The sequence below is a fragment of the Rattus rattus genome, chromosome 1 (genome assembly GCF_011064425.1).
Source record: "Rattus rattus isolate New Zealand chromosome 1, Rrattus_CSIRO_v1, whole genome shotgun sequence".
Taxonomy (NCBI): Eukaryota; Metazoa; Chordata; class Mammalia; order Rodentia; family Muridae; genus Rattus; species Rattus rattus.
The window spans coordinates 33194366-33220248 of record NC_046154.1 but is presented as its reverse complement, the minus strand read 5'-3'; the positions used below and the strand labels follow the sequence as shown (position 1 = coordinate 33220248).

Sequence of the window (25883 nt, the reverse complement as noted above, 5' to 3'; positions counted from 1 at the left end):
AGACAATGGATTAGAGCTCTTCTCCAGGACCCTGACTCAATCTCCAGCACCCACATGACAGCTCACAACTGTACCTCAAGTCCCAGGGGGATCTGATGTCTTCTGGTTTTCTTGGGATTTACATGCATATGTACACACAGACATACATGCAGGCAAAACACTCATATACATAAAAATAAAAATTTCCAGGATCTGATCTTTTTTTTTTTTTTTTAAGCCCAGGCTAGCCTCAAATTCTGTTTAGTTGAGGCTGGCCTTGATCCCCCCCCCCCAAAACGGTCTCACTCTACAGCTCTGGCTATCCTGGCTGTCTTCGAAATCACAGAGATCTGTCTGCCCTTTGTCTCCTGCGTGCTAGGAATAAAGGCATGTGCCACCATGCCTGGCCCTGGGAGGTTCTTATGTGATCCAGGATGGCACGAAAGGAAGGGGTGCTAGATTCGAATCCAGGGATTTGTGCCGGCTTAGGCTTAGGCAGACATTTTACCAACCGAGGTCTAGTTCTATCTCCAGCCCTTGACTTTTTTTTTTTTTTTTTTTTTTTTTTTTTGGTGAGAGACTGGGTCTTATGTAGCCCAGGCTAGCCCACACACTATGTAGTTCCTTGACTTTCCTAAGTCTCTTACCTCTGTCTCTTGGGTGCTAGAATTATAGGTATGCACTATTGGAGGGGAACATGAGAGAAGTGGAGAGATTTGTGTGAGGGAAAATTAGGAAAGAGGATTCGAAGAAAACTGAGAATTTCTCAGACCTGTTGAGCAATATCCACCTAGGGCATAGAATACATGGGGCAAAGAATGCCACCTACCCTCCTTGTGAAGTTGCAGAGCATCGAGAAATGCAGAGAGGGGCTAGGGGTGTAGCGGTCGAGTGCTTGCTTCGTCTGTCCTGAGTTCCATCCCCAGCACCAATTAACAGTGGGCAAGCTCAACACGTGCAATCCCAGCAGTGGGGAGGCAGAGGCAGGACGATAAACTCAAGGTCTGTGTTTCTGTTCAATACTAGCCTAGATACAGTTCTGGATCTGAAGATAAAAGCAAATTCTTTCATAATCCTTCCCCTCCGTCAAACCATGTACAACAGGAGATCTGCTTGCCTGTGCTAAACTCAGGAAAAGGTTGGTTTGGGGATCTTCTCTGCAGCCCGGATGGTGGGGCGGGACCTTGCTCAGGTTTACCACCTGCAGTTGGGTGGTGTGGCAGGGACATCGTCGGCGGGGAGACACATGGGACATTTAACAGGCCTATGCTGCAGCTGGGTTCTCGATGCAGTGAACGTCTGTTAAGCTCAGAGGCCCGCAGTGGAGGAGCAAGGAATGTCCCACACGAACCAGTACTACTCCGCGCCGGCTTTCGCGCGCTGAGCCTGCCAGCTTCCCCGGAAGCCGCGCGCGCAGGCGCGATATGGGGGGCGCGCCCCCTGGCGGCCGGCGGCGGCAGTGCGCAGGGTCCGCCTACTGGTCGCGCGCCGCCGCCTCCGCCGCCGCTTGAGCCCAACATGGCGATGCACAACAAGACGGCGCCGCCGCAGATCCCAGACACCCGGCGGGAGCTGGCCGAGCTGGTGAAGCGGAAGCAGGAGCTGGCGGTGAGTGGCCGAGGCCTGGACGCCGTCCCCGCATGGCCTCGCAGGCAGCTCAGGGAGCCAGGACGGCGGGCAGCCGGGGTCCGGGCGCTCTAGGCGGCCGGGCGCGGCGCGGTTCCCTGCGGCGGCGCGGTTCCCGGCCTGCGCTCTGTGGGGAGGGGCGGGGCGGTGAGGGCGCGGGAAGGGCGAGAGGCAGGAGGCGGGGACGACGCTCAGGTCGGGTTAGCGGGTGGGAAGGAGGCGGCTAGACCCTGGCCTGGAGAAGATGCACGATGGATTCTATAGGCGGCGCGTTTCAATGGCCGGGGAATGGGGTGTGTTTGAGGATGCCAAGGAAAGAGGCTGGCGGGAGACGCAGAACGCAGCCTAGGGAATTTGGACTGGTGACGCGCACCAGGAGCCGCCGGCACCCTGCTGGCTGAGCCCTCCAGGCTCCCGCCTTTTGCAACGAGCATCCGGGAGGCAAAGCTCACCTGAAGCTGCCCTTCCAGGTTTCCATAGCAACCGGCATCCACTGCGGGCGGCCTTTCCAGAGCTAGCAAGGAGGAAGCAGTTGATGTAGAAAAGATGCTTTTGAAAAGCTGTTCACCCTTCTCGCTGCTGGTGGCAACACATTTAGTGAGTGAGAATGGAGACAGCTCACGATCTGTCTCATCCCTGCTCATGACAGCTAGGTTTTGCCTCTGAAGTAGGTGCAAAATCTTGCATGTGCGTGCATTTTCTGAAGATAGACTACACACTCCATTCTATTTATAAAGGGGTCCATCACCCGCACTCTTCCACAAAAAAACAAAAACAACAAAAAACAAAACAAAACAAAAAAAAACGGTTTATTGTGGGTAAGCTTGACTTCACAAGTCCATATTGGGATTTCAGTTTGCTTAATGCTTGCTTTTCCCTGCCCCTGTTTTCACCTAGGAAACGCTTGCAAACTTGGAGAGACAGATCTATGCTTTTGAAGGAAGCTACCTGGAAGACACTCAGATGTATGGCAATATTATCCGTGGCTGGGATCGGTATTTGACAAATCAAAAGTGAGTGTCAAAATCTAGTAGTATCTACCCGTTTTATCCTCTGCTAATATTTACCTGTAGGGTTTTTTTTGTTTGTTTGTTTTAAAATATGGTCTTACTATGTAGCCTTGGCCGGCCTGGAACTCACTAAGTAGACCAGGCTGGCCTCAAATTCACAGATTACATAGCTCCTTCTCCCTCTAACTCCTAACTGATGGATTTAAAGGTATGGGCTGTCATGTACAGCTTGGGGTGTTTGCTTTTGGTATTTACTCTGCAATGAGATGATAAAGCTTAGTGTGGAATGAGGTCGAAGCTTGCACTTGTGCTCTGACTGTCTCACAGAGAAACCATATTTGTGATTAAAGAAAACAGGGCCCAGGGTGCAGGGGTGTGTAGGTGTAAATGAAATACAGCGTGTGACTTAACTGTCTTCCACATGTTAATCAACCATGATATCCAATTACCATCTCGGTCATACCGCTAAGCTAATTGTACCACTATTGACCCGGTAATGGGATTCTATAAGAAAACAAAAAACCCCTAAACTGGGGAGAATTTTTCAAATCTGTAGAAAACTTGAGATAAGGTAGCATATGACCAGTTAGTCATTTTCCCATGTATTCATGAGTTGCTAATTTACTGTGGGTGCACACTCTCTCTCCAGTGTATGAAGACACCCGTGCATGCTTAAGAACCTTTTGTTTTGAAATAATTGCAGATTGGGATAGGAAGCGGCCAAAACAGTACACAGGGCTTGTGTGTTCTTACACAGTTTTCTCTGACGGTTACATTTTACATAACTATAGAACATCGTCAAAATCAGGGAACCACGATTGGCTACTGCGTGCACACAGGTGTGTGGCATTTTATCATATGTGTAGAACTACGAGATGTAAAACTAGGCCCAGGAGACGTTGCTCAGTGAATAAAAGAGCCCGGTGCACAAGCCTGATGACCAGAGCTTAGTTTCCAGTACCTGTGTTAAAAAGGCACACATCTGGGTTGGGGATTTAGCTCAGTGGTAGAGCGCTTGCCTAGCAAGCCTAAGGCCCTGGGTTCGGTCCTCAGCTCCGAAAAAAAGAAAAAAAAAAAAAATAAAAAGGCACACATCTGGCAGCAGGAGAGATGGCTTAGCAGTTAAGAGCACACCCTGCTCCAGCAGAGGACAGGAGTTCGATTCCCAGCACCCCTGTCAGGTGCCTTACAACTACCTGTAACTCCATCCCCAGGGGATCAGACTCTGTCTCCTGTGCTTACAGGCACCCTCCCCCGCCATTTAACACACGTGTAAATACACATCTGGAATTTTAGCACATCGTGGTGGGAGGTGGGGACAGGAAAATGACTCGGAAGCTTGCAGGTCAGCTACTCAGAACTATGCAGTGCTGTCCAAATAACAAGGTAGAAAGCAGGGGCCAGCGGTGGAGAGCTGCCCTGCGGTTAGTGTGCGGATAAAGATGCAGACCCATTCTGCCATCACGTATCTCCTCCATGTTCCTCCTCTGTGGTTGCATTTCTGTTTCCCTGTGCTTTCCCTCCCTGCTAACCATCGAAGACTTAGACGCTTACACTACCAATCTTTGTTTCTACGTACATTAGCAGTTACTTCTTGAAAACGGCAAGACGTCTCGGCATGTAACCCAGATGCCTATAGCTTAAAAATTGACACCGATTCCTTTGGATCCTCTCGGTTGGCCCCACAATGCTTTGCTACTTTTTGATCCCGGATCTAGTTGCTTTTGGCAATTATGTCTCATTAATTTTTGTCGTTGTTGGGTTTTTGTTTGTTTGGAGACAGGGTTTCTCTGTGTAGACAGGGTTTCTCTGTGTAGACCAGGTTGGCTTCTGACTCACAGAGATCACACGACTCTGCCTCCCAAGTGCTGGGACTGCAGGTGTATGCCGTCCTGTCCTGCAAGGACCTCCTTTCCTGTCTCTGTTGTTTTTTGTCCATTGGTGCAGGGCTAGAACCCAGAGCATTGAGCATGCTGGGCTCTGCCGCTGAGCTGAAGTCCCAGTCTGAGTCCCAGACTGTGAGCCTCTGCTCTGTCTTATTGGGTGACACGATGTCGGGTGGTCCTGCGACTGCTCGCGGATCCTGTGGTAGCTCTGCTGTAAAAGGTCATTTCTTCATGTTGGCGTGACGGTTTAGTGGGTAAAGATGCCCGAGGACTAGTGTGACTACCCAGTTCTGTTCTGCCTGCTCAGTGCTGGGATCAAAGGCACTCACCACCCCACACAGCTAGAATCAATCACTTTTAAAAAATTATATGAGGGGTTGGGGATTTAGCTCAGTGGTAGAGCGCTTGCCTAGCAAACGCAAGGCCCTGGGTTCGGTCCCCAGCTCCAAAAAAAAGAAAAAAATTATATGAGTATTGTGCCTACGTGTGTGTCTGTGTACCACATGTGGCCTAGTGCCCTTGGAGGCTAGAGGATAACATCTGATCCCTTGGGACTGGAGTTACAAAGACATTTGTAAGCCACCGTGTAGGTGCTGACAGTCAAGCCTGGGTCCTCTGGAAGAACAGCCAGTGCACTTATCTTAACTGCGGAACCATCTCTCCAGCTCTTTTTTTTTTTTATAGTTCTTTTTTTTTTTTAAAAGATTTATTTATTATATACAAAGTGTCCCACATGTCAGAAGAGGGCAACAGATCTCATTACAGATGGTTCTGAGCCACTATGCGGTTGTTGGGAATTGAACTCAGGACCTCTGGAAGAGCAGTCAGTGCTCTTAGCCTCTGAGCCATCTCTCCAGCCCTTATAGTCCTATTTTGATTGAAAAAATTTCTTGCCTGTCAGAGCAGCACAGATTTTAATCCTGGCACTCGGGAGATAGAGACCAGTACTTTAATATGAGTTTAAGGTCTGGGCTGCATCTAATTCCAGGCCAGGCAAGACTACATAGTGAGAACCTGTCTCAAACAAACAAACAAACAAACAAAAATGAACAAAAAGACATTTGTGTGTATAATGTGTTGGGGTATGTGTGAACCACCGTGTGGCTCAGAGGACAGCGTTGTGGATTGGTTCTTTCTTTCTTTCACCTTTACCTGGGCTGAGGATTGAATTCGGGTTGTCCAGCGTTTGTAGCAAGCGCTCATTACCCTCTTGTCAGCCCCTGCACCAGTCTCTTTTGACAATAATAAGCATTATCATAAATGCACACTAACACAGAGTCAGAGCGGTACTGGGTTGGGCGGGCCAGGCTACCGCTCACGTGACAGTGCTGGTTGGTGTCTTCATGCCAAGGGAGTCATGGCTGTGTCCCTGGGGCTCCTGGGCATCTTAAAACACACGAGGGAAGAGGTAAACTTGGCAGCGTTTGTAAAGCAGCTCAGATCATCTCACCTCAGGCATTTGACATAAAGTTACGGGGATCAGAGGCATTGCTGAGTTTGAACCCAGTTAAAAAGAGAAAGAGTGGGGCTCAGCGGGTAGAGGTGCTTTCTACCAAGCCTGACCACCCGAGTTCATCCTCCTGAGGTAGCAGGAGAGATGTCTATAAAGTCATCTTCCGATCTCCACAAATGTACAGGAGCACGTACATGTGTCCTCTCTCCACATCAGACACAAACACAGTGATAATCTATAAGACACAAAAATCTAAACAACAACAACAACAACAACAAAATTCTTCTGTTTTTAGAAACTCCAATAGCAAAAACGACCGGAGGAACCGGAAGTTCAAGGAGGCCGAGCGTCTCTTCAGCAAATCCTCAGTCACGTCGGCTGCTGTAAGTGGCGGTGGTGGAGGGCGTGTTTGTCTGAGACCCTTTATTGAGGCGTGTGGACTTTCCCTTCCTCCCTGTGTGGGTTGGTGTCTTGGGGGTCTGTGGTCTCTTGTCTGGTAACCAGTGACTTCTCTTTTAGGCAGTAAGTGCCTTGGCAGGGGTTCAGGACCAGCTCATCGAAAAGAGTGAGTCTGCTTTTACCTTGTTCATCAGTTTACCCTAAAGCAGCTGGGGGCCCTAAATTAACTCTATGGTTCATCTTGCATCTGGAAGTTGGGGGACCTTTGGGCATCCAATGCCTTTCGTTGTTGTTTTGGAGGTGGGGTCTTGCCATATGTCTGTCTGTCCAGCTCTGTAACTCATGCTTATCCCAACTCGGAGATGCACTTTCCTTTGCCTCACCCTTGCTGTGACTGAAGGTGAGGGCCACCTACCGCCTTCCTGCCACTCCCTTCCAGGAAGTATGGTGGGAGATACCGAAAGATCCCAGGTTCTGAAACTGCTACAATAGGCCATGACTTACTAGGAATTTTATTTGTTTGAGGTCATCCCTTCTAGCCCAGGCTGACCTGGAATGTACTGATAGCTGAGGCTGGCCTCGACCTCCTGATCCTCTTACCACTGCTTGTCTGAGTGCTAGGACCACAGGCATGTGTCGTCATCTGCTAGGAGAGCTTTTCCAATAATAAGTCATTTCGATCAGAAGATGGCTCAGTGGTTAAGAGTGCTTCCTGATCTCCCAGAGAACCAGGGTTAGCACATCCTAGCACCCACATGGTAGTTCACAATAGCCTATAACTCCAGTCTTGGGATTGGTAGCCGTGTTCTGGCTTCTGAGAATACCTCTGAGGCAGGCACACACACATAAATAAAAATAAATTAATTTAAAAGAAAAAAAACACACAGGGCTAGATGTGATGGCATGAACCTTAAAACCCAGCACTTAGGAGGCAGAGGCAGGCTGGTCTCCTGAGTTTAAGGCCAGCCAGGGCTACATTGCTAGAGCCTGTCTTAGTAACTTTTCTATTGGTGTAACAAGATATTAAATCAAAGCAACTTCTAGAAAAAAGAGTTTATTAGGGGCTTACAGTTTCAGAGGGTAGAGTCATCATGGCAGGGAGCATGGTGAGAGACAGGCAGTCATGGTGCTAAAGCGGTAGCTGAGAGCTCACATCTTAAGACGTAGCCACAAGGCAGAGGGGAAGGAAAGAGAGAACGAGTCAGAGAGACAGACAGACAGACATTGGCACTGGGGATTAGAGGTAGAGAGATAATTGGGAATGGCTTTCAAACCCTGAAAACCTGGCCCCAGTGACACACCTCCTCCAACAAGGCCACACCTCCTAATCCTTCCCAAACAGTTCCACCAACCGGGGACCGTATATTCACATATGAGCCCATGGGGGTCATTCTCATTCAAACCACCACAGACCCTATTTCAAAACTAAGTAACAGCAATTAATTCAGTAGGAAATTTCAGATATCCCTGAGTTCAGTGCTCAACTTAAGACATTCTAAAGGTGTACTCGTGTACTCTTAAATATAGAAGGGAGAGTAGATACTATTTACTTGCACAGATCATTTCTGTGTAGAAGCCAGATCTAATTTAAAAAAATAAGAGCTGGTGTTTGTGTGCCGCTGTGCATTTACAGTGTTCTCTCCTGTGGTGCGGTGAGAGCCCGGTTTTGGGCAGGGATGTGAGAAAAGGAGGTTTCTTGGACCTGAGAGTCAGTCAGTGACATCAGTTAGTGTCTGTAGATTTCTATCCCAGCCAGACTCTCCTGTGCTTAGACCTGTCTATCCTCCAGTCATTCCCACTGAGTCAAATTCCAACTCCTGTTCAAATGGAAATGTTCTGTGCTGAGAAGTTTTCTGTTCAACTTGGTGCCGTGGTTCTCCGGTTCTCCCCTTTTCTGGAAGGAACCCTTCGTGGTGTCTCCCGGCGCCTCTGTGATTGAGTTACATCAGATGCTGTAAAGGTTTAAAAAAATTTTTTCTTTTTTTTAATTTGAGGCAAGTTCTCACTTTGTAGTCCAGGCTAGCCTTGAACTTGGAAACAGTAAAGATTTTCTAAAGTTTGTATTGGCTAGCCATGCTTTGGCATCTCTACCGAGCACGGAGCCACCAGCCTGTACTACAGGGTTGGTATTGCCTGGGTTTTGCTTTGTATCAGGTTATTTTGAATTGTCATATGCTTCAAAATGTGTGTCTGCTGTTTTTTTTTTATTTATTTTTGTGTGTGTGTGTGTGTGTGTGTGTGTGTGTGTGTGTGGTCTGTCTGTCTGTCTGTGCATGCGTGAGTGTGTGCATGCATTTGCTGGGTATGTCTGTGTATCACATGTGTGTCTGTCCAATGACTTGAAAGCCCAGAAGACTGCATCAGATCTCCTGGAACTGAAGTTATAAGTGTTGTGAACCACCATGTGGGTTCTGGGAACCAAACCCTGGTCCTCTGGAAGGGCAGCCAGTGCCCTTTACCACTGAGCCACCTTTGTCCCCTGGCCCTCTGTTTTGCAAGAGGATGTTGTAGATGCTTCTCATCACTGCTGGCTGTTAACCTCCTTCAGGACTGGTTTTCCATCCTCACCTAGTTGGTTTTTATTTGAGTCACCATCTCACTGTGTAGTGTTGGTTGGCTTGGAGCTCAGAGACCGCCCCTGCCCCTGCCCTGCCCCTGCCCCCCTGCCCTGCCCCTGCCCCTGCCCTGCCCCTGCCCCTTCCCCTGCCCCTGCCCCTGCCCCCTGCCCCTGCCCCTGCCCCTGCCCCTGCCCCTGCCCCTGCCCCTGCCCCTGCCCCTGCCCCTGCCCCTGCCCCTGCCCCTGCCCCCCCCTGCCCCTGCCCCTGCCCCTGCCCCCTGCCCCTGCCCCTGCCCCTGCCCCTGCCCCTGCCCCCTGCCCCTGCCCCTGCCCCCTGCCCCTGCCCCTGCCCCTGCCCCTGCCCCCTGCCCCTGCCCCTGCCCCTGCCCCCCTGCCCCTGCCCCTGCCCCTGCCCCTCAGATGCTGCAAGTGCTGGGGAGGCAGGTGTGAGCCTCCTTGAACAGTGGCTTCTCCTTGAAGAAAATGTCCCCTAGCACCTCATAGGTCAGGGAGGGCTGGAGACTTGTGAGTAGGTCAGATCCACAAGGAAGTGATGACAGGCCCAGTCTTGCTCAAGTAATCATAGCTGCCTGACTCTGAGTTCAAGGCCATGTCATGCCCAGAAGGCAGGGTTTTCTCTCACTCTGCCCCTTCCCCCTGTAAGAACATTCTCCCTGCCCCAGATCTCATTCCTTGAACCTTTGGAGCGGGTGATGTAGATGTCCCCGTTAGGGCCGAGCATTCAATGGTCACTGGTTCTCAGCACTTTGAACAGTGGTCACTGCAAAAAGAGCCAAAGCTGCCAGGCAATGGGCATAAATAGTAATCCAGAAGGCAGCTTCCCAGCTGCATTAGCAAATCCACAGCAGTGGCTTTGCCACTAGGGCCTCTGACGTCCCCCGGCACAGGCTTTTGACCAGGTCACAGTAACTTCTGTGGAGTGGGCATCCGACCAGTGAGTGGTTGGTCATCTCCTTGATGGCCCTTCCATTTTCGTGCTGGTGGGCACTTTTTTTTTTTTTTTATTTATATAAGTACACCGTAGCTGTCTTCAGACACAGCAGAAGAGGGCACCGGATCCCATTACAGATGGTTGTGAGCCACCATGTGGTTGCTGAGATTTGAACTCAGGACCTCTGGAAGAGCAGTCAGTGCTCTTAACCTCTGAGCCATCTCTCCAGCCCCTGGTGAACACTTCTTGCCTAGCATGTTAGTGGTGTCCATAGCTGAGTGGGACAGCAGAGTACCTTATGGTATTGTGGAAGGCAGCCAAAGGGAGGAGGCTCCCAGCTCAGTTGCTGTGACCAAAACCTATGGGGTTCCAGTGGGTTTTTTTTTTAAATTTTTATTAATATTTTATTTTTGAGACAAGGTCTTGTTATGTAACATAGTCTAGGCTGTTCTTGTACTCAGGGTGATTCTCTTGTTTCAGCCCCATAAATGTTGGGAACTGCAGGTGAACCACTTTGCTCCTCAGAAATTTTAATTTTGATTTCCTTTCTTCTTTCTTCTTTCTTTCTTTTTTTTCTTTTTAGGAAACAACACCTAGTTGGTTTTTTGTTTGAGTCACCATCTCACTGTGTAGCATTGGTTGGCTTGGAGCTCAGAGACCCTACCTGCCCCTGCCCCTGCCCCTGCCCCTGCCCCTGCCTCTGCCTTTGCCCTTCTATGTATCTTTCTATGTAGCTCTGAATAGCTAGAAACTCTGTAAGTAGACCAGGCTAGCCTTAAACTCAGGACTCCTCCTTCCTTTGCTTCCCAAGATCTGGGATCAAAGGAGTGTGCCACCAAGCCTGGTTCATCCTGAATTTTTTTTCCCATTAACTAGAATTTAGCAAAAGTTCCATTTCAGATTCTGTGTATTTGGGTTTTCTTTGGTTTCTTTTTGTTTTTGTTTCTTGATTGTTTGTTTTAAGACAGGATTTCTTTTTTAAGCCTTTCTGTCCTGGAACTCACTTTGTAGACTAGGCTGGCCTTGAACTCACAGAGATCCACCTACCTACCTCCACCTCCAGAGTGCCGCGATTAAAGATGTGTGTCCCCACCACCCATCTCCTCTTTGAGTTTTTAATATCAGTTTCTTTATTTATTGATTGTCATACGTAGCCACACTCATGTGACATGGTACAATAGGGCAGTTTGTGGGAGTCGGTGTTCTCCCCTCACTGTGGGACCCAGGGATCAGACTCAGGTCATCAGGCTCTGATGCAGGAACCTCTGCCTGCCATCAGGAGGGTCCCTGGAGGCCTACGTGGTGGAAGCCATGATTGTGTCCCAAGAGGTCAGTGCACTTGGCCCTCGCTCCTTTCCTCTGTGTGGAGCCTTCAGTGCTACAGACTTTGTGAAAGACGCGGATGTGGATCGAGTTCTCTGTGGATGACGCCTGTGAGCTCCGGGAATGAGGAGGCAGAATTTTGCCTTGTATCCTCTTTAATTTTGAGGATTTCCGAGTTTCCTACTTTGAGCATTTTATTTTCAAGCCACTCGCAAACATTTCCTCTCCGAAAACGTTCTCTCTGCTCCCTCATGTTTACCCAACTAGAAAGCTTGTGGGCTTGCATGGCCCCTAAAGAGGGATTTCATGTAAGTTGTGAAGCAGCAAACATTTTAGTGAAAAGAATAAAGTAAAAGAAAAAGCGGACAGGCAGATTTTCTCCTCGCTGTCTTGGCAGGGCAGCAGGGTCTGCTGCATGTTCTGAAGCCTGCAGCAGAACTACTCTTCGCTCCCGTGCTTGGCATTGTAGGGCTTCCCTTCCTCTGAGAGACCTGCCTTCCATCAGACACTGCCCTTAGTCGCCCTTACTTTTCTTTACTGTGCAGACTTCCTCGTCTTTGCTGTAAAGATACGCTGCTTACTTTTCTGTCGGTGAGAAACAAGCTCTCAAGTCTTCCTCAGTGCAGCGCTCAGTGGACCGGTTGACTTGAAGTTAGGCAGCCCTTGAGCTTCCATGAGCTAAGGAAGAAAATTCTCGTTTTGTATTTTAGTAGCTTCTAGTCCTCCCTGTTCCTCGTCTGTCAGATGTGTCAACAGACAGTAATTCTGCAGCACAAGGCTGGGACTGTAATCCTGTGACAGAGCGTTTGCTTAGCACGTGCGAGGCCTAGAGTTCAATCCCCAACCCCGCACGCCAACAGCCAAAATGGAGTTAAGAGAGCCCGCCTCTCTCCCTTCTAACTTTTTCTTTCTTTTGAGCATTTTGAGACAGGGTCTCATGTAGCCCAGACTGGCCTCAAGGTCACTGTGCAGCCTAGAATAGTCTTGGACTTGCTTCTTACCTTCCTGAATGCTGGCTTGGCTCAGGTGGTGCTGGGGATTGACCCCAGGGCTTTGAGCTTAGTGGGCGAGCACTTTACTAACTGGGCTACAGCCCCACCTAGTTCCCATGGTTCTCGATGTTTCTGTCAGCCTTTGAGAGAAAGGTGTTGTCTTGGATATCAGAGACCGAGGTGAGTTCTCTCTTCATGGGCACTGAGTGACCTTATAGAGCGTGACCACTGTCTGTCTGTCTGGTACTGCAGTAGCAGAGACTGCAGATGGACAGCCAGGTGCCTTCGCTTCCCTGTGCCTTTTCAGAATTGGAGTTTAGGTGGTTTGCCTTTCTCTCCCCTCTCTCAGATTCCAGTTCTTCCAGACCTCATGACTCTGTCTCTCCTCTCACTCTGCCATGGCCCAAGGCTTAGTGGTCTCCTGCCCTGATGTCTTTTTATCTCCTGGCAATGTTTCCAGCATTTGTCTTTAGAAAAGATCTTTAATATCAATTTTAATATGGCTGTCTATTAGCAACAGGGACCTATTGATACAATGGAAACCACTGTAGCCAAAGCAGGCCTTGAACTTGTAACCCTCCTGCCTCCAAGTACCTGGGATTTTAGGCCTAAGCAGGCCCGTGTAGTATACGCTGATCCAGTTTAAGGAAAGAGCTTTGAGTCATCCATGTGTGAGGCCACACTGTATGTATTGGACTGTACTCTGCTGCTTTGAGTTAATCCCCTCCCTATGTCTGCATCACGGATAGCATTCTGTGGTAACCACAGTGTTGGATTTAGGAATCCAGGCGTGGCTTGTCCCCCCTCCCAATTTCAATTCTCTTAGGCTTCCTCTTCTCCCATATCCTTGACAGCATTTGTGGTCCTTTATTTTTTAGAGATGGATCTCTCTATGTAGCCCTGGCTGGCCTGGACTCAAAGATATCACCTGCTTTTGCCTCTGGTATTAAAGCTCCTTCCATACGATGAGTGTCTTTTTCTTGGGATTAACCATTTATGTTGGAGTAAGGTGGAATCTCTTTGCATTTCTTTGATAGCAAGAAAACGGATTGATTGTTTCAAGTATGTTTAGGCAGGCCATTTGTCCTGCCCCCCTCTTCCCCGCCCCCCTTTTGAGACAAGGTTTCTCTGTGTAGCTCTGGCTATCTTTACTAGATTAGACCAGGCTGGCCTCGAACTCACAGAGATCTGCCTGCCTCTGCCTCCATAGTGCTGGAATCAAAGGTCCGCTCCCCTATTCCCTGCTAATTTGTATTTCTTCTTTGGACAACTGCCCATTACTGTTCATCAGCCCCCCCCCTTGATCATATGATTTGGGTTTTGCAGTTTGAAGTGTGTGTGTGTGTGTGTGTGTGTGTGTGTGTGTGTGTGTGCATGTGTGAAACAAGAAGAGGGCAGTAGGGGTACCCCTAGCATTCTTTGCCTATTCTCTTGAAGCAGAGTCTTCCCTGAACCCCTGCTTGGCTGGGAGCTGTGAACCCCACTGAGCTGTCTGCACCTGCAGAGCAAGGTTACAGGGTGTGCAGGAGGTCTGACCTGTCATGCGGTTCTGAGATCGGAGCTCCTCAGCTTGCCCAGCAAGTGCCCCAACCACTGAGTCATTTCCTTCAGCCCCCCGCGGAAAAGCAACACATCCAGGATGTTAATTCATATGTCCTGTAGATGGCAGATTTGTCCCCCCTTGTTCTGTGGCCTGTCCTCCACTCGGGTTTCCCTTGCTCTGCAGAAGCTTCTTAATTTCCTATAATCTCATTTGTCAGTTTGGGGGATCATTTCCTGTGCTACTGGAGTCCTGTATAGGAAATGCTTGCCTTTGTCTGTATCTTTATTGTGTGTGTGTATGGATATATATATACATATGTATATGTGTCCCCCCCCCTTCTATATATATGTATGAATGGTCTTGGACTTGCTTCTTACCTTCCTGAATGCTGGCCTGGCTCAGGTGGTGCTGGGGATTGACCCCAGGGCTTTGAGCATAGTGGGCTCAAAGTATGTGTGTGTGTGTGTGTGTGTGTGTGTGTGTGTGTGTGTCTGTCTGTCTGTCTGTCTGTCTGTCTGTATATATAAAAATATACACTTTTTAAACTTGTGTGTATAATGCGGGGTCGGGGATGAGGTACAGACGGGCGGGTCTGTGTGAGGCCAGAAGAGAGTAAGAGGGTATCGGTCTCTGGAGCGGAGGTTACAGGCGGTTACAGAGCCCCTGGCATAGGTGCTAGGACCTGAGCAGTTGGTGATGGTCGCATGCTCATCACTGTCAGTTCTTTATGTCCATTTACTTCTTTCTTCAGGGTTTTAAAGGTTTTCCTTTCATTTTCCTTTATTTTGAGACGAGGGTTTCGCTGTGTGTTCAGGCTGGCCTCTACATAGATCAGATTAGCATTGAACTCAGAAAGATATGGCTGTCCTGCTTTTTGACACTGGGACTAACGGTGTGCCACCACTACCAGCCAAGAGTCTTAAAGTTTCAATTGCAGACATCTTTCAGATCCTGGGTAGGTTTATTTTTAAGTATTCTATTTCATTTTATTTGAAGTAATTAGAATTTCTTCCTGGTTTCTTTTTAGGTGAGTTCATCATTATTAATACATGGTCTTGTCTCCTTCCTTCCTTCCTTCCTTCCTTCCTTCCTTCCTTCCTTCCTTCCTTCCTTTCTTTTTAATGAAACAGGGTTTCAGTATGCAATATCGTCCTGGCTATAGATCAGGCTAGCCCCAATCTTACAGAGATCCACCTGCCTCTACTTCCTGAATGCTGGGGTTAAAGGTGTTCGATATCACATCTGGCCTCATTTTATCTTTAAAAAAAAAGACTAACAATTTATTTGCATTCTGCGTGTAGGTGTATGTGTGCACCGTGTGTGTAGGTCCCCTGGAGTAGTTATGCATGGGTTGTGAGCCGCCACATGGGTGCTGGCAGCCAAACCCAGCACCTCTGTAAGCGCAGCCAGTGCTCTTAAGAGCTGAGCATCTCTCCAGCCCATTGTGTCAGACGAGATCGTGCTGTGTTGAACAAACAGGACTTCTCTGTGCACTGAGCTGTCTCATTAACGATGTCAGAGGTGAGCTGACCGTAACATCAGACTTCATTCTACACTGAACTCTGTCTCCTTATCTCTGCAGCACAGTGCTCATTACGGTAGCTTTGTGGGGTAAGCTTTAAGATCCTTTTACGCTTTTTTACTGGTTTGTTTGTTTTAAGACAGGGTCCTGTTCTGTGGCCAGGGCTGGCCTTGAACTCATGGCCTTCCTTCCTCAGCCTCCTGAGTGCTGTCATTCCAGGTGTATGCCACACCCAGCTTTTTGAGTAGATTTTATGTGACATCAGGTGCTTTTCTGGTCTCGTGCAGCTCCATGAATCTGGAGCGCCCTCTTTTGGTGCTCTCCTGCATCGTGTTCAAATTAGTCCCATCGCCTGGTTTGCTTTTGGGGTCAGGGGTGGAGAAATGTGTGTATCGTGAGTGCGGTCACATATGTTCCATGGCATGCATGTGAACAGCTTTTGGGGGTTGATTCTCTCCCCAGCAAGAAATTTACTTCCGACCATGCGGTCTCAGGTCTGCACAGGGACGCTTCCACCTGCTCGCTCTTGCTGGTCTCGTCTGCTTTTACGTTTTGTGTGTTTGCTATTTGTTTGACTGTGGTTTTGAGATGTAGTTCAGGCTGGTCTTGAATTCCTGACCTTCCCTCCTTGGCTTTCCCAGCCCTGGAATTACAGGTGTATGCTACTGTGCTAACACTTTTCTGTTTTTCTTTTTTAAAAAATTATTTACTTATTTATATAAGTACCCTGTAGCTGTCTTCAGACGCACCAGAAGAGGACATCAGATCCCATTACAGATGGTTGTGAGCCACCATGTGGTTGCTGGGAATTGAACTCAGGACCTCTGGAAGAGCAGTCAGTGCTCTTAACCGCTGAGTTGTCTCTCTAGCTCTCTGTTTTATCTTTTAGTTTGTCTGTCTGTCTGTCTGTCTGTCTCTGTCTCTCTCTCTCTCTCTCTCTCTGTGTGTGTGTGTGCACGTGTACTTTGGTGGTGCTTGTGTGGAGCCTGAAGGACAACCTCAGATGTTAGTCTTTTCTCTCCTTCATGAGATGAGACAGTCTCTTCTTATTCTCCACTGCATTGTATAAGCCAGCATGCTGGCCCGGGGCTCCCAGGGATTTTCCCGTCTTAGGACCCTATACCCTATAGGAGCTGGGTTACAGGCGTGTGCGTCTGTGTCCAGCTTTATGTAGATTCTGGAAATCCTTGCACTACATACAAATGTTTTACCCACTGAGCCATCCGCTCAGCCCTCTTCCTGCTTTTTATTTTCAGACAGGGTGTCCCTTTGTAGTTTTGACAGACCCAGAACTTGATATGTAGACCCCGTGTAGGAAGCTGGCTGGTTATATTTTGTCGCACTTGAAGGAGAGAGTGAGCAAGAAGTGGGGTGAGACTCTCCTGCCCCCCACCCCAGCCCAGCCTTAGTGGCTTCCTTCTGCAGGTTATACGCTCTCCAAGCAGCTCCACTACCTAGACAGCAGGTATTCAAAGCCCTGAGCCTGCGGGGACAGGTCCATTGAAACCACCCTGCTGTGACACCCCCACCCCGACATATACACAAATAAGCAAAATGTAGTTTTAGAAAGATAAAGGAGGGGAGCCGGAGAGATGCGGTTGTTAAGGAGGCTTGCTGCTTCTGCAGAGGACCCTGGCCGGTTCCCAGCGCCGGTGTCTGACAGCTCTGGGAGATCGATTTCTTCTCACTTCTACAGGCCCTGTGAACTCACCTCACGGCCTGGATTCACATGAGACCATGTCTGTCTCCCCTCCAAAAAAAAAAGTCCACGACCTCAGTAATTGAGGGATGGGCTAGACTCTGCTCCCCAGTGGGCACCTTTTCTTTGTTTTTTTGAATTTACTCTTTAGGTCATATGTATGTGTCGGGGTGGGGTGGGGTGTGTGTGTGCATGTGAGTGCCGGCACCCAAGGAGGCCAGAGGCGTTGGATCTCCTGGAGCTGCATTCCAGCAGGTGAGCCTTATGACATGGCTTCTGGGAATTAGACTCTGGTCCTCTGCACGAGCAGTACCTGCTCTTAATCTCAGGGTCATTTCTCTAGCTCATCTCCCACCAACTCTTTACAGAAAGACGGGATTCTCTGATGGTTTGTCAGTTTTGCCAGGGTGTCCCTGCCTCTCTTCAGCGTGCCCCATATTGACGTGTCCCTTATGTAGAGGGCGATGCTCTGAGCTGCGGTCAGCTCTGTCCTCAGAGCTGATGCAGACCACGTGGACTTCAGGGACTCCCTAGCTTTGGTGCTTTGAGCGCGTGTTGCTCAAGGGAAAACCTGTGTGGATGACAGGGACTCAGGGACACTGACCAGGCTTTGGGGCCTGTTCTCTTTCCTCTAGGGGAACCAGGAAGTGGGACGGAAAGCGACACTTCCCCAGACTTCCACAACCAGGAAAACGAGCCCGCGCAGGAGGACCCTGAAGACCTGGATGGCTCCGTTCAGGGAGTGAAGCCTCAGAAAGCTGCCTCTTCCACCTCCTCAGGGAGCCACCACAGCAGCCACAAAAAGCGGAAGAATAAAAACCGGCACAGGTTAGTGGCAGGGTCCCACCCAGAGTCCTCACCTGCTGGGCGGGACTTGGTTGGCGTGGAGATGCCTGGGACAGTGGCAGAGCCCTCAGGTTGTGGGTGGCAGAAATTCTTCTAGTGCAAGTCAGGTGGGGTGGTGTCCTCTGAGGGAGGAGTGGGTGGCGTAGACAGGCCCTGAAGGATCAGTGGGAAGTCACCAGGATGAAATGTGACTCCCATTGTCATGTGGCATCATGAGCTTTTGGGTCCTTTGCTAAGAGGAAAACAGGGAAGGAGAAATGAGTCCTCGGAAAAACTACTCTGGTTGTTGGGAAACCGTGATCTGGGATGGAGTTCTCTCAGCCCTGGGTCCCGTCTGCTCCTTCGAGAGCTAAATTGACATGCCTTTTTGACTTTTTAAATATGGGTTTTGATTGTCATGACTTTTCTATTTTGTAGTTCTCTGAGTATGCTGCCTTCAGATACGGGGAAACACTTAAAGCTCCTAAATGCGGGCATTCCTTCGTAGGAACCTTCTGAGCACTGTTACTTTTGGAGTGGGAAATGAGATGGGAATGACACCAGTGGACAGAGAGGTCAGGTGTCTCAGGGGACTTAGTGCCGCTCTGCCTGGGTTTGTATGCTACCGCTGGGCCTTAACTCAGGGTAATGAAGTACCTAGAGCAAGGGGCTCTCCCTCACCCTGGGTTTGGAAGCCTGAACACTGTGGGGTCAAAGGGGCACAGGGCTGTGTGGGGCTGGCTCCCTATCCTCTGGTTGGCTGTGACCCGTGTTGCTTTAGAAACCTGTGGGGGTGTCCCCTCCTGCACCTAAGGTGTTACACTGTGACCTTCACCTGCCCGGCACTGTGGATATTATAGAGTTAAATTTAACTGGTTTCAACCTCTTTGGCATCAACAGATTCTTGAATTCTTTTAAACTTTTCTTGTTCTTTTAAATTGCAGAAATAGTATTTTCCCCCAATAAATAGTGATGAAGGATTACCGCTTTATGTTTTTCTACAAACCAAAAACCACTGTGCTAACCTCTCAAACGATAGTGAGAAGCAGCAAGACTTATCCCCTACCCCTCTGGTAAGATTGTAGGTTCTTGGAGCACTGTGATAGGCTTCGGCCTAATTTATCGCAGACAGCAGAGAGCCGCACTCTCTTTCTTTTTTAAAAAGAGTTGTTTACTTGAGTACCCTGTCTTCAGACACACCAGAAGAGGGCATCAGACCCCATTACAGATGGTTGCGAGCCATCATACAATTGCTAGGAATTGAACTCAGGACCTCGGGGAGAACAGCCAGAGCTCTTAACCACTGAGCCATCTCTCCAGCCCAGAGAGCCATATTCTTAAAGACTCTTTTATGGGCTTGGAGATAGTTCAGTCTTTTAAGTGCTTTCCCTGAAGGCATGAAGGCCTGAGTTCTAATCCCAGCAGCCACATCCAAGCACTCAGTGAGTTATATGTGTCTCTAACACCACCAGCATTAGGGATGTTAAGATCCTGGGGGCTTGCCGGCTAGCCAGGCTAAAAGGGGTGATGGGAACCTTTCTGAAAAACAGCCGGCATAGACCTCTGGCCTCCACACACACACACACACACACACACACACAGAGGCAAGATTAAGTGTTTTCTTGTGTGTTGACTTTATTACATTTACTTTGTTTTCATTTTGGCAATTCTTTTCCTATTGCAGAGTGTCTAGAGCAGGGAGAACATTCTTAGACGTCTCTGAGACTCTGCACCACTGACCAGAGTCTCGTTAGACCCTGCTGGTTGTGTGGGTTTCCTCATTTGCACTAGCGATGTGACCAGCTGTTGCCTGAGGAGAGGGTGCTCGAGAAGCGTTCAGTTTAACTTTGTCCTTGCAAGTTTCTAGACCATTTCCACGGGCATAACATTTCCTTCTTCCTTCCTCTCCTGGCCCCAGTAATGAATTCCTTCCAGGAACACAGTAGTATGTAGAAAGACCATTGTGGGGCGCTGCTCTCATAAGGGCATGTCCTGCTCAGAAGGCGGCCTGGGTTTTTATATTCAGAATTCCCGTCTGTCTGATCTCCTGGGCCTTACATACTGGCACCGAACTGCTTTCTTTGGCAGGAAGCTGGCCAGGGTCAGGACTGCCCTGCTTGGCACCTCAGTGGGCTCAGGTGGTTGGAGTCCTGCTACCTTCGCACACTCGAGGGCAGGGCTGGAGCACGTTTATCTGGACATGTTGGTGAGCTGGCCCCAGAGCAGTGTTTCCTTTGCAGCAGGAGGCCGGAGCAGCCAGGCTGTGTTCAGCAGATGGCTGAGGACTTGCCACGTGCCAGACACTGTCGAGAAACAGGAGGAAGTACTTGAATTTACCCTCTTGTGGAGTATAAAAGCCCACCAAATGGCCCCCTTCCTGGACTGGGGCTGGGACACAAGTCCATGTGTGCTAGTCAAGTTGCAAAGATAGGTTTCCTGAATTCATATATTTTACATGTCTGAACAGTAGTTACGCCCCCACTGTCTTTAAAAAGAGAAAAGTAACCATGAGCTGCTCTTAGAGAATTTTACTGTTCCATTGCACCCAAGATTTGTTTTTGTAAGTTGTAGCTTGTTTGTTTTTAAGACAGGGTTCTATTAAAAGCATTCGGTGAGTTATATGTGTCTCTAACACCACCAGGATTAGGGATGTTGAGATCCTGTTTTTGTTTTTTTGTAAGTTGTAGCTTTTTTGTTTTTAAGACAGGGTTCTATTACAGAACGCTGGCTGGCCTCAAACGAATTTCTTCTGCCTTAGCCTCTCGACTGCTGGAATTATCAGGGATTACCATGCCTGCCACCAACCCCCAGTTTAGCTAAATAGGTACACTTTTCTTTACGTGAGCATTTATTGCCAACAGTGGGGGTTGAACCCAGCATGTAACTACCAGTGTGCTCCACCCGCAGCAGATACGGTCTGCTTTAAAGATTCATTTATTTATTATATTTAAGTACATCGTAGCTGTGTGTCAGACACGCCAGAAGAGGACATCGGATCCCATTACAGATGGTTGTGAGCCACCATGTGGTTGCTGGGAATTGAACCCAGGACCTCTGGAAGAGCAGTCGGTGGTCTTAACCACTGAGCCATCTCTCTGTGCTTTGCCCTCCCCCTTCTTCCCCCAATTTAATTTGTGAAGGTTGAATCAGTTTGAAAGGAGCACATTGTAAAAGACCTTGTCCATTGGTGTGTGTGCTCAGGAAGGTTGTAAATGAAACGGTTGTGTAAGCGTTACTGAAGCTCAGCTCTCACAGCTCTCACAGCTCTCACAGCTCTCACAGCTCTCACAGCTCTCACAGACGCGGTTTAACAGAACAGCCGCTGGAGTATTGTCTTACTGAGTGAAAGGTGTCGGGGTTGGGGATTTAGCTCAGTGGTAAAGTGCTTGCCTAGCAAGCGCAAGGCCCTGAGTTTGGTCCCCAGCTCCAAAAAAAAAAAAAAAAAAAAAAAAAAAACAATACTGAGTGAAAGGTGTCAAAGGCATCAAGGAGCTGGAGTCATAGTCCCGGCTGATGCTTAGAGATCTGTGCGAACCGTGGCCTGTCAGCCATGACAGCACAGAATGGCCTGCTCTGCTGTGTGCTCATGGGTCCCAGTTGCCTTGGTTTGGCTGGAGGCTCTGCAGACCCTGGTATTCCTTAGTTGCCGCACTGATGTAAACAGTTAGCTGCCATACTAGGGAAGGTGTCACAGTACATGAAGGCTGAGGCAGAAGGATAGCAAGTTTGAGGCCAGTGTTGGCTGTCTGTCAAGGACCCCTCCCCCCGTTCAAACAAACAAACAAGAAAATGACCAGTGAACTGCCATCGCCCAAGCAGGAGGCAGTCTGAAAGAGCAGGACTGTCTCTCAGGGCCCTGCAGTCAGCACACGGCTTCCAGGGTGAGCTCTGCAGGAAGAGCTGGTGGACATGGGCTTGAACAAAAACGTACATGCCTTGCTGTTTTCAAAGGACAAAGTGTTGTCACCTTTTGTATCAATGACAAAATGCTATGCCAACTTCTAGCACCTTCTGCTGTATAACTAAACCTCTCCTCTCCCCCTCTCCCTCTCTTCTCCCTCCCCTCCTCCTTCCCTTCTAATGTACTAATTCTGTTTTCAGTACAGATGTCCCAGCAGTGCTAACCCCGAGTCTGGCAGTTAGCACCAGGCCTGCTGCTGTCTAGAGTGCTCTGACGCAGTCACACCCCATCCCCCAACCCCCCACCCAGTCACCCTCCGCTGTGGTGTACACCGAGGGAAGGGAACCCCTGACCTGTCTATGGTGCTTTGGTGTCTGACAGCCTAATGACTTAGGATTCTTAAAGCTGACTTAGTTTCCCCCCCAATCTTGCTAGGACGGCTAATGGACTAATTGATTCAATTAGTGTATTAATTTCTATTGCTCTCTTCCTCTCCAATGCTGCCCCTCAGCCCGTCTGGCATGTTTGATTATGACTTTGAGTAAGTTTGATTTGCATTAGTGTCTGTGCTGTGTTGTTTGTGAGTAGACACCAGCATGCCGTTCCGAGGTCTTTCTAACCCATAGTCTATCTGTTTAATTGTAGGTATGTATATTAGGTTAGGCTGGGAAGTTTTTTTAAAAACAGAAAAACGTGATGGAGGTAACATTTTATTTAATAACTTAAGCAAAATTAAGTAAACTTCACTTCTTTGCATTTTAATTTCTTTTTCAATAGATAACCTGTACTTTTAATTCATGTTTAAATTGATTTCTGGCTTTGCTTCGTAAGGAGATTAGTAGCTTAAGATTTTGATGTTTTTGCTTTGAAAAAGATTTAAAAATCGAAATTCTCGTAATTTCTTTTGTGTTTCCTATCCAGAAACACAAACTCCTAGTCTCTTTGCTCTCGGTCACTGCGAGCCTCAGAACGCCAGTGACACAGTTACGGAGCTAACCCATTGACCCGAGCATGCCCCTCTCCACCCATCTCCTCTAACTTTGCAGTAGCTTTTGTTTAAAAATCACGGCTTTTGTAACTGCTACATATTTCCTTTTTGAATCACTTCAGTTTACCTTATGGCAAAAATATCTGCTCATATTTTTGAATACCTGCCTACTATCTGAGAAAGAACTAAATTATGACAGTGTAATGGAGAATCTGGACTTTCCTGCGTAGCCTTTGTATCACTGTGCCCTGTGCAGTAACTGCTTGTTGCCTGGTTTCTATACGGTAACGTGCAAATATCTTATTTTTCTTACCACAGGATTGATCTGAAGTTAAACAAAAAGCCCCGAGCTGTAAGTATCAGCCAGACAACTCAGGAAGACTGGCAGTGTTTCGTTCTAAAACACTTGGTTTCCGTGGGTTCAGGTGCAGGGCTCATCCATGCTAGACAGGGGCCTTGCTGATGACGCACTTCACGGGTGGCTGGCAAGCCTCTCGATGAGCCTGATCTAGGGTCACACTCGGGTTTCTAGACTCAGTGTTCATCTGGGTACTCAGACTCCCATGTGTTCTTTACTGAAACACTTTAGAACAGATATGGTGGCCCACACCTTTAAGCCCAGTACTCAGTCAGCACAGATGGCTGGGAGTTAGAGGCCAGCCTGCTCTACATAGGGAGTGCCATGTCAGCCAGAGCTACACAATGAGAACTTGTGTTAAAACAGCACAACAATTAGCAAGTGGGTCACACTTTGTTACCGAAGAAAATGGTTCTTCAGTAATTCATGTAACTCTTTTGTTGCTGGTCTTTGTGGCCTCAAAGGTGGGTCACTATAATACACGTGAAACTCAATATATTTTACCTGAAATAGAACTTTAAGCTACATAGAAATTCTCTGGCACAGTTGTTTATGATTATTTATTTAATTTTTAAAAATTATTATTTATGTATGTGAGTACATTGTAGCTGTCTTCAGACACACTAGAAAAGGGCATCAGATCTCATTACAGATGGTTGTGAGCCACCATGTGGTTGCTGGGAATTGAACTCAGGACCTCTGGATGAGCAGCCAGTGCCCTTAACCACTGAGCCATCTCTCTAGCCCCTGTTTATGATATTTAAAAAAAAAATTTTTTTTTATTCTATTGGTTTGCATTAAGATCATTTTCAGCCAACCGTATAATGTTCTTTGAGTATATTCCCTCCTAAAATTTATTTTATTATATATTCATATGTGCATATGTACATATAAGATACTAATAATTGCTTAATGTCTGAGAAAACTTGTATGTATGTAATCAAACCAGGGCGGTAAGGAGTTGTGACCTCTGTTTCTTTCTCTTCAGGACTATTAGAAGACTTGCTAGCAGGAGCTTCCCCTCTGACCTCACAGCGACAAACGTCCCTCGCCTGACTGTGCCATCTGCCTCTGCCCCCCAGACCCAGTGCCTGTAACTGGCTCGTCTGTCCTAACTGTAGTGACAAGTCCTCCCTAGGAGACTTTGGGTCGTTCGCTGTCCATCGTTAGTTGAACCTCGGGGAGACCTGTCCTCGGTCCCGGTCCCTGCGGGCGGCTAACTGTGCATTTCTCCCTTCTTAGAATGAATGTCTCCCCCCAAACTGGCTGGCACCAGCTCCATCTGTGACCCCCCATCGAGGAGTGCACACCTCTGGTTTTGTGTTACGCGGAAAGTAGAGCCCAAGGTCCACTGCAGATGGAGGCTGTAAATAATCTCCATTCTCCTGTTTTGTTCCGTGTCGTATTGTGTTTTTTTTTTTTTTTTATTGTTGTTTTTGCCATCTGATTTACTTTTGGGCCATTGTGTGATGCCTGTACCTTCCTGATGACATATCTGATTGTCTGTTTCATGTGGTGTTGATATTCACAACTGAAACTAAAGTGGCTTTTAGAAGGAAATGGGCAACTCGGCCCTCTGGCTTCGTGATTTCTTCAGGGGGAAGGTAGAGAGCGTTTAATGACGGATGGCCTATTTGTTTGAGGGACAAGAAAGCTGAAAAGCACGCGCTGAAGCCCCCCTGTTGGAATAGACTCTTTGTAGAAATAACATTCCCCGGCTCTCATCTCTCACACATTCCTTCCACCCCCGAGACACTCTCCTCTTTATTTTACTACTACCGCGCCTGTCGGAGAGTTTCCTTTTCCATCTCTTCTCTTTTTGTTAACGTTCACCTGCTTAGATATTGCTCCAAAAATCGCCAAGCCAGTAGAGAAGCCCAGAATTACTGAAACTCAGCTAACACTGAGTAGAGTGAAATCCTCACAGGAGCCAGCACTGCCCACAGATGTCCCTCCCTGCACAGCTCATTCCATGCCCCGTTCTCAATGAGTGGCCTTGGCTGCACTTTGCAGTCACCTGGGATTCCAACCCCAGAACTCTAGGGTATGCCTTGGTGGTGAGGTTCTAGCACAGAGTTCAAGATGCAGAGCCCCACAGCATTGGACCAGGCCGAGGGGTAAGATTCAGGGCCCTGCCCGTCCTCTGACGTCTGTCCACAGTCCTCCCGGACACCTGGGTCTTTGTAGGAGACTTGGGCCACTGTGGTCATGCTGTTGGCGGAAATGGCTGACCTCTTACCAGAACCACCCTGTGAGATGTGCAAAAGCCTTTCATTTTGTTCTTAAACACTCCTATTTTCTTTGATGAGTTCCTGATCATGGGCTTTGTCTCTGTCAGCAGTTGGTAAGGAAGTCGTTTATAATATGTAGATTAAATCTCAGGCACATTTTGTCAGTTTATGGCTTTGTCCTTAACTCCGAGGAAAGCTTGTAACACTGAAACATCTGGGCCTCCACAGTTGGCCCTGGAGGGATAGTGGGACTGCTCAGTGGGAGGTGTGCCAGTCAGTATTGCAGTGGACAGTTGGACACAGGGCCCTGCCCATGAGTGTGTGTGTATGTGTGTGTGTGTGTGTGTGTGTGTGTGTGTGTGTGTGTGTGTGTGTAGATGACTAGTTTGTGGGCTATTTATTCTACGCCTCCCCCATCCCCAACCTCCACCCTGTAAAGTTTAGCCATTGGTTGGGTCTTCTAGTTTTCCTGTAAACTGGACAGTGGTTCTCAGGTTTTGATAAATTACTTGCTTTTCCTACTTCTGGGTGTCGAATAAAGGCATCAAGAAGACTAGTAGTAGCTCAATGGCGGAACAATTGTCTAGCATGCACAGACTTCTGGGGGTTGATCCTTAGTACCATATAAACATGGGCGAG

At 48.3% G+C, this 25883-nt stretch overlaps 1 protein-coding gene across 6 annotated transcripts; it reads left to right on the top strand.

Moving 5' to 3' along the window:
* Positions 1-1460: 1460 nt before the first annotated feature.
* On the top strand, positions 1461-25410 carry Meaf6 (MYST/Esa1 associated factor 6). 6 transcript variants are annotated; one of them, XR_004387369.1, is made up of 9 exons: positions 1461-1587; positions 2503-2618; positions 6250-6337; positions 6474-6519; positions 17577-17769; positions 22179-22208; positions 22313-22369; positions 22974-23007; positions 24002-25410. XR_004387369.1 is itself a non-coding variant. In XM_032898234.1 (8 exons), the coding sequence occupies exons 1-8, from the start codon at positions 1498-1500 to the stop codon at positions 24008-24010; spliced, it is 606 nt and encodes a 201-aa protein (XP_032754125.1). In that variant the 5' UTR covers positions 1461-1497; the 3' UTR covers positions 24011-25410. The 6 variants fall into 6 exon arrangements, 3 of the variants coding, with proteins under 3 accessions (XP_032754125.1, XP_032754149.1, XP_032754136.1); XR_004387368.1 differs by lacking the exon at positions 22179-22208 and adding an exon at positions 18205-18839; XR_004387370.1 differs by lacking the exon at positions 22179-22208.
* Positions 25411-25883: the final 473 nt, after the last annotated feature.

Coding starts and splice junctions, on each gene's coding strand:
- Meaf6 (XM_032898234.1), top strand. CDS start 1,498: ATGGCGATGCACAACAAGACGGCGCCGCCGCAGATCCCAGACACCCGG. Junction 6,338..6,473: donor CCTCAGTCACGTCGGCTGCT/GTAAGTGGCGGT, acceptor CTTCTCTTTTAG/GCAGTAAGTGCCTTGGCAGG. Junction 17,770..22,178: donor AAGAATAAAAACCGGCACAG/GTTAGTGGCAGG, acceptor GCTGCCCCTCAG/CCCGTCTGGCATGTTTGATT.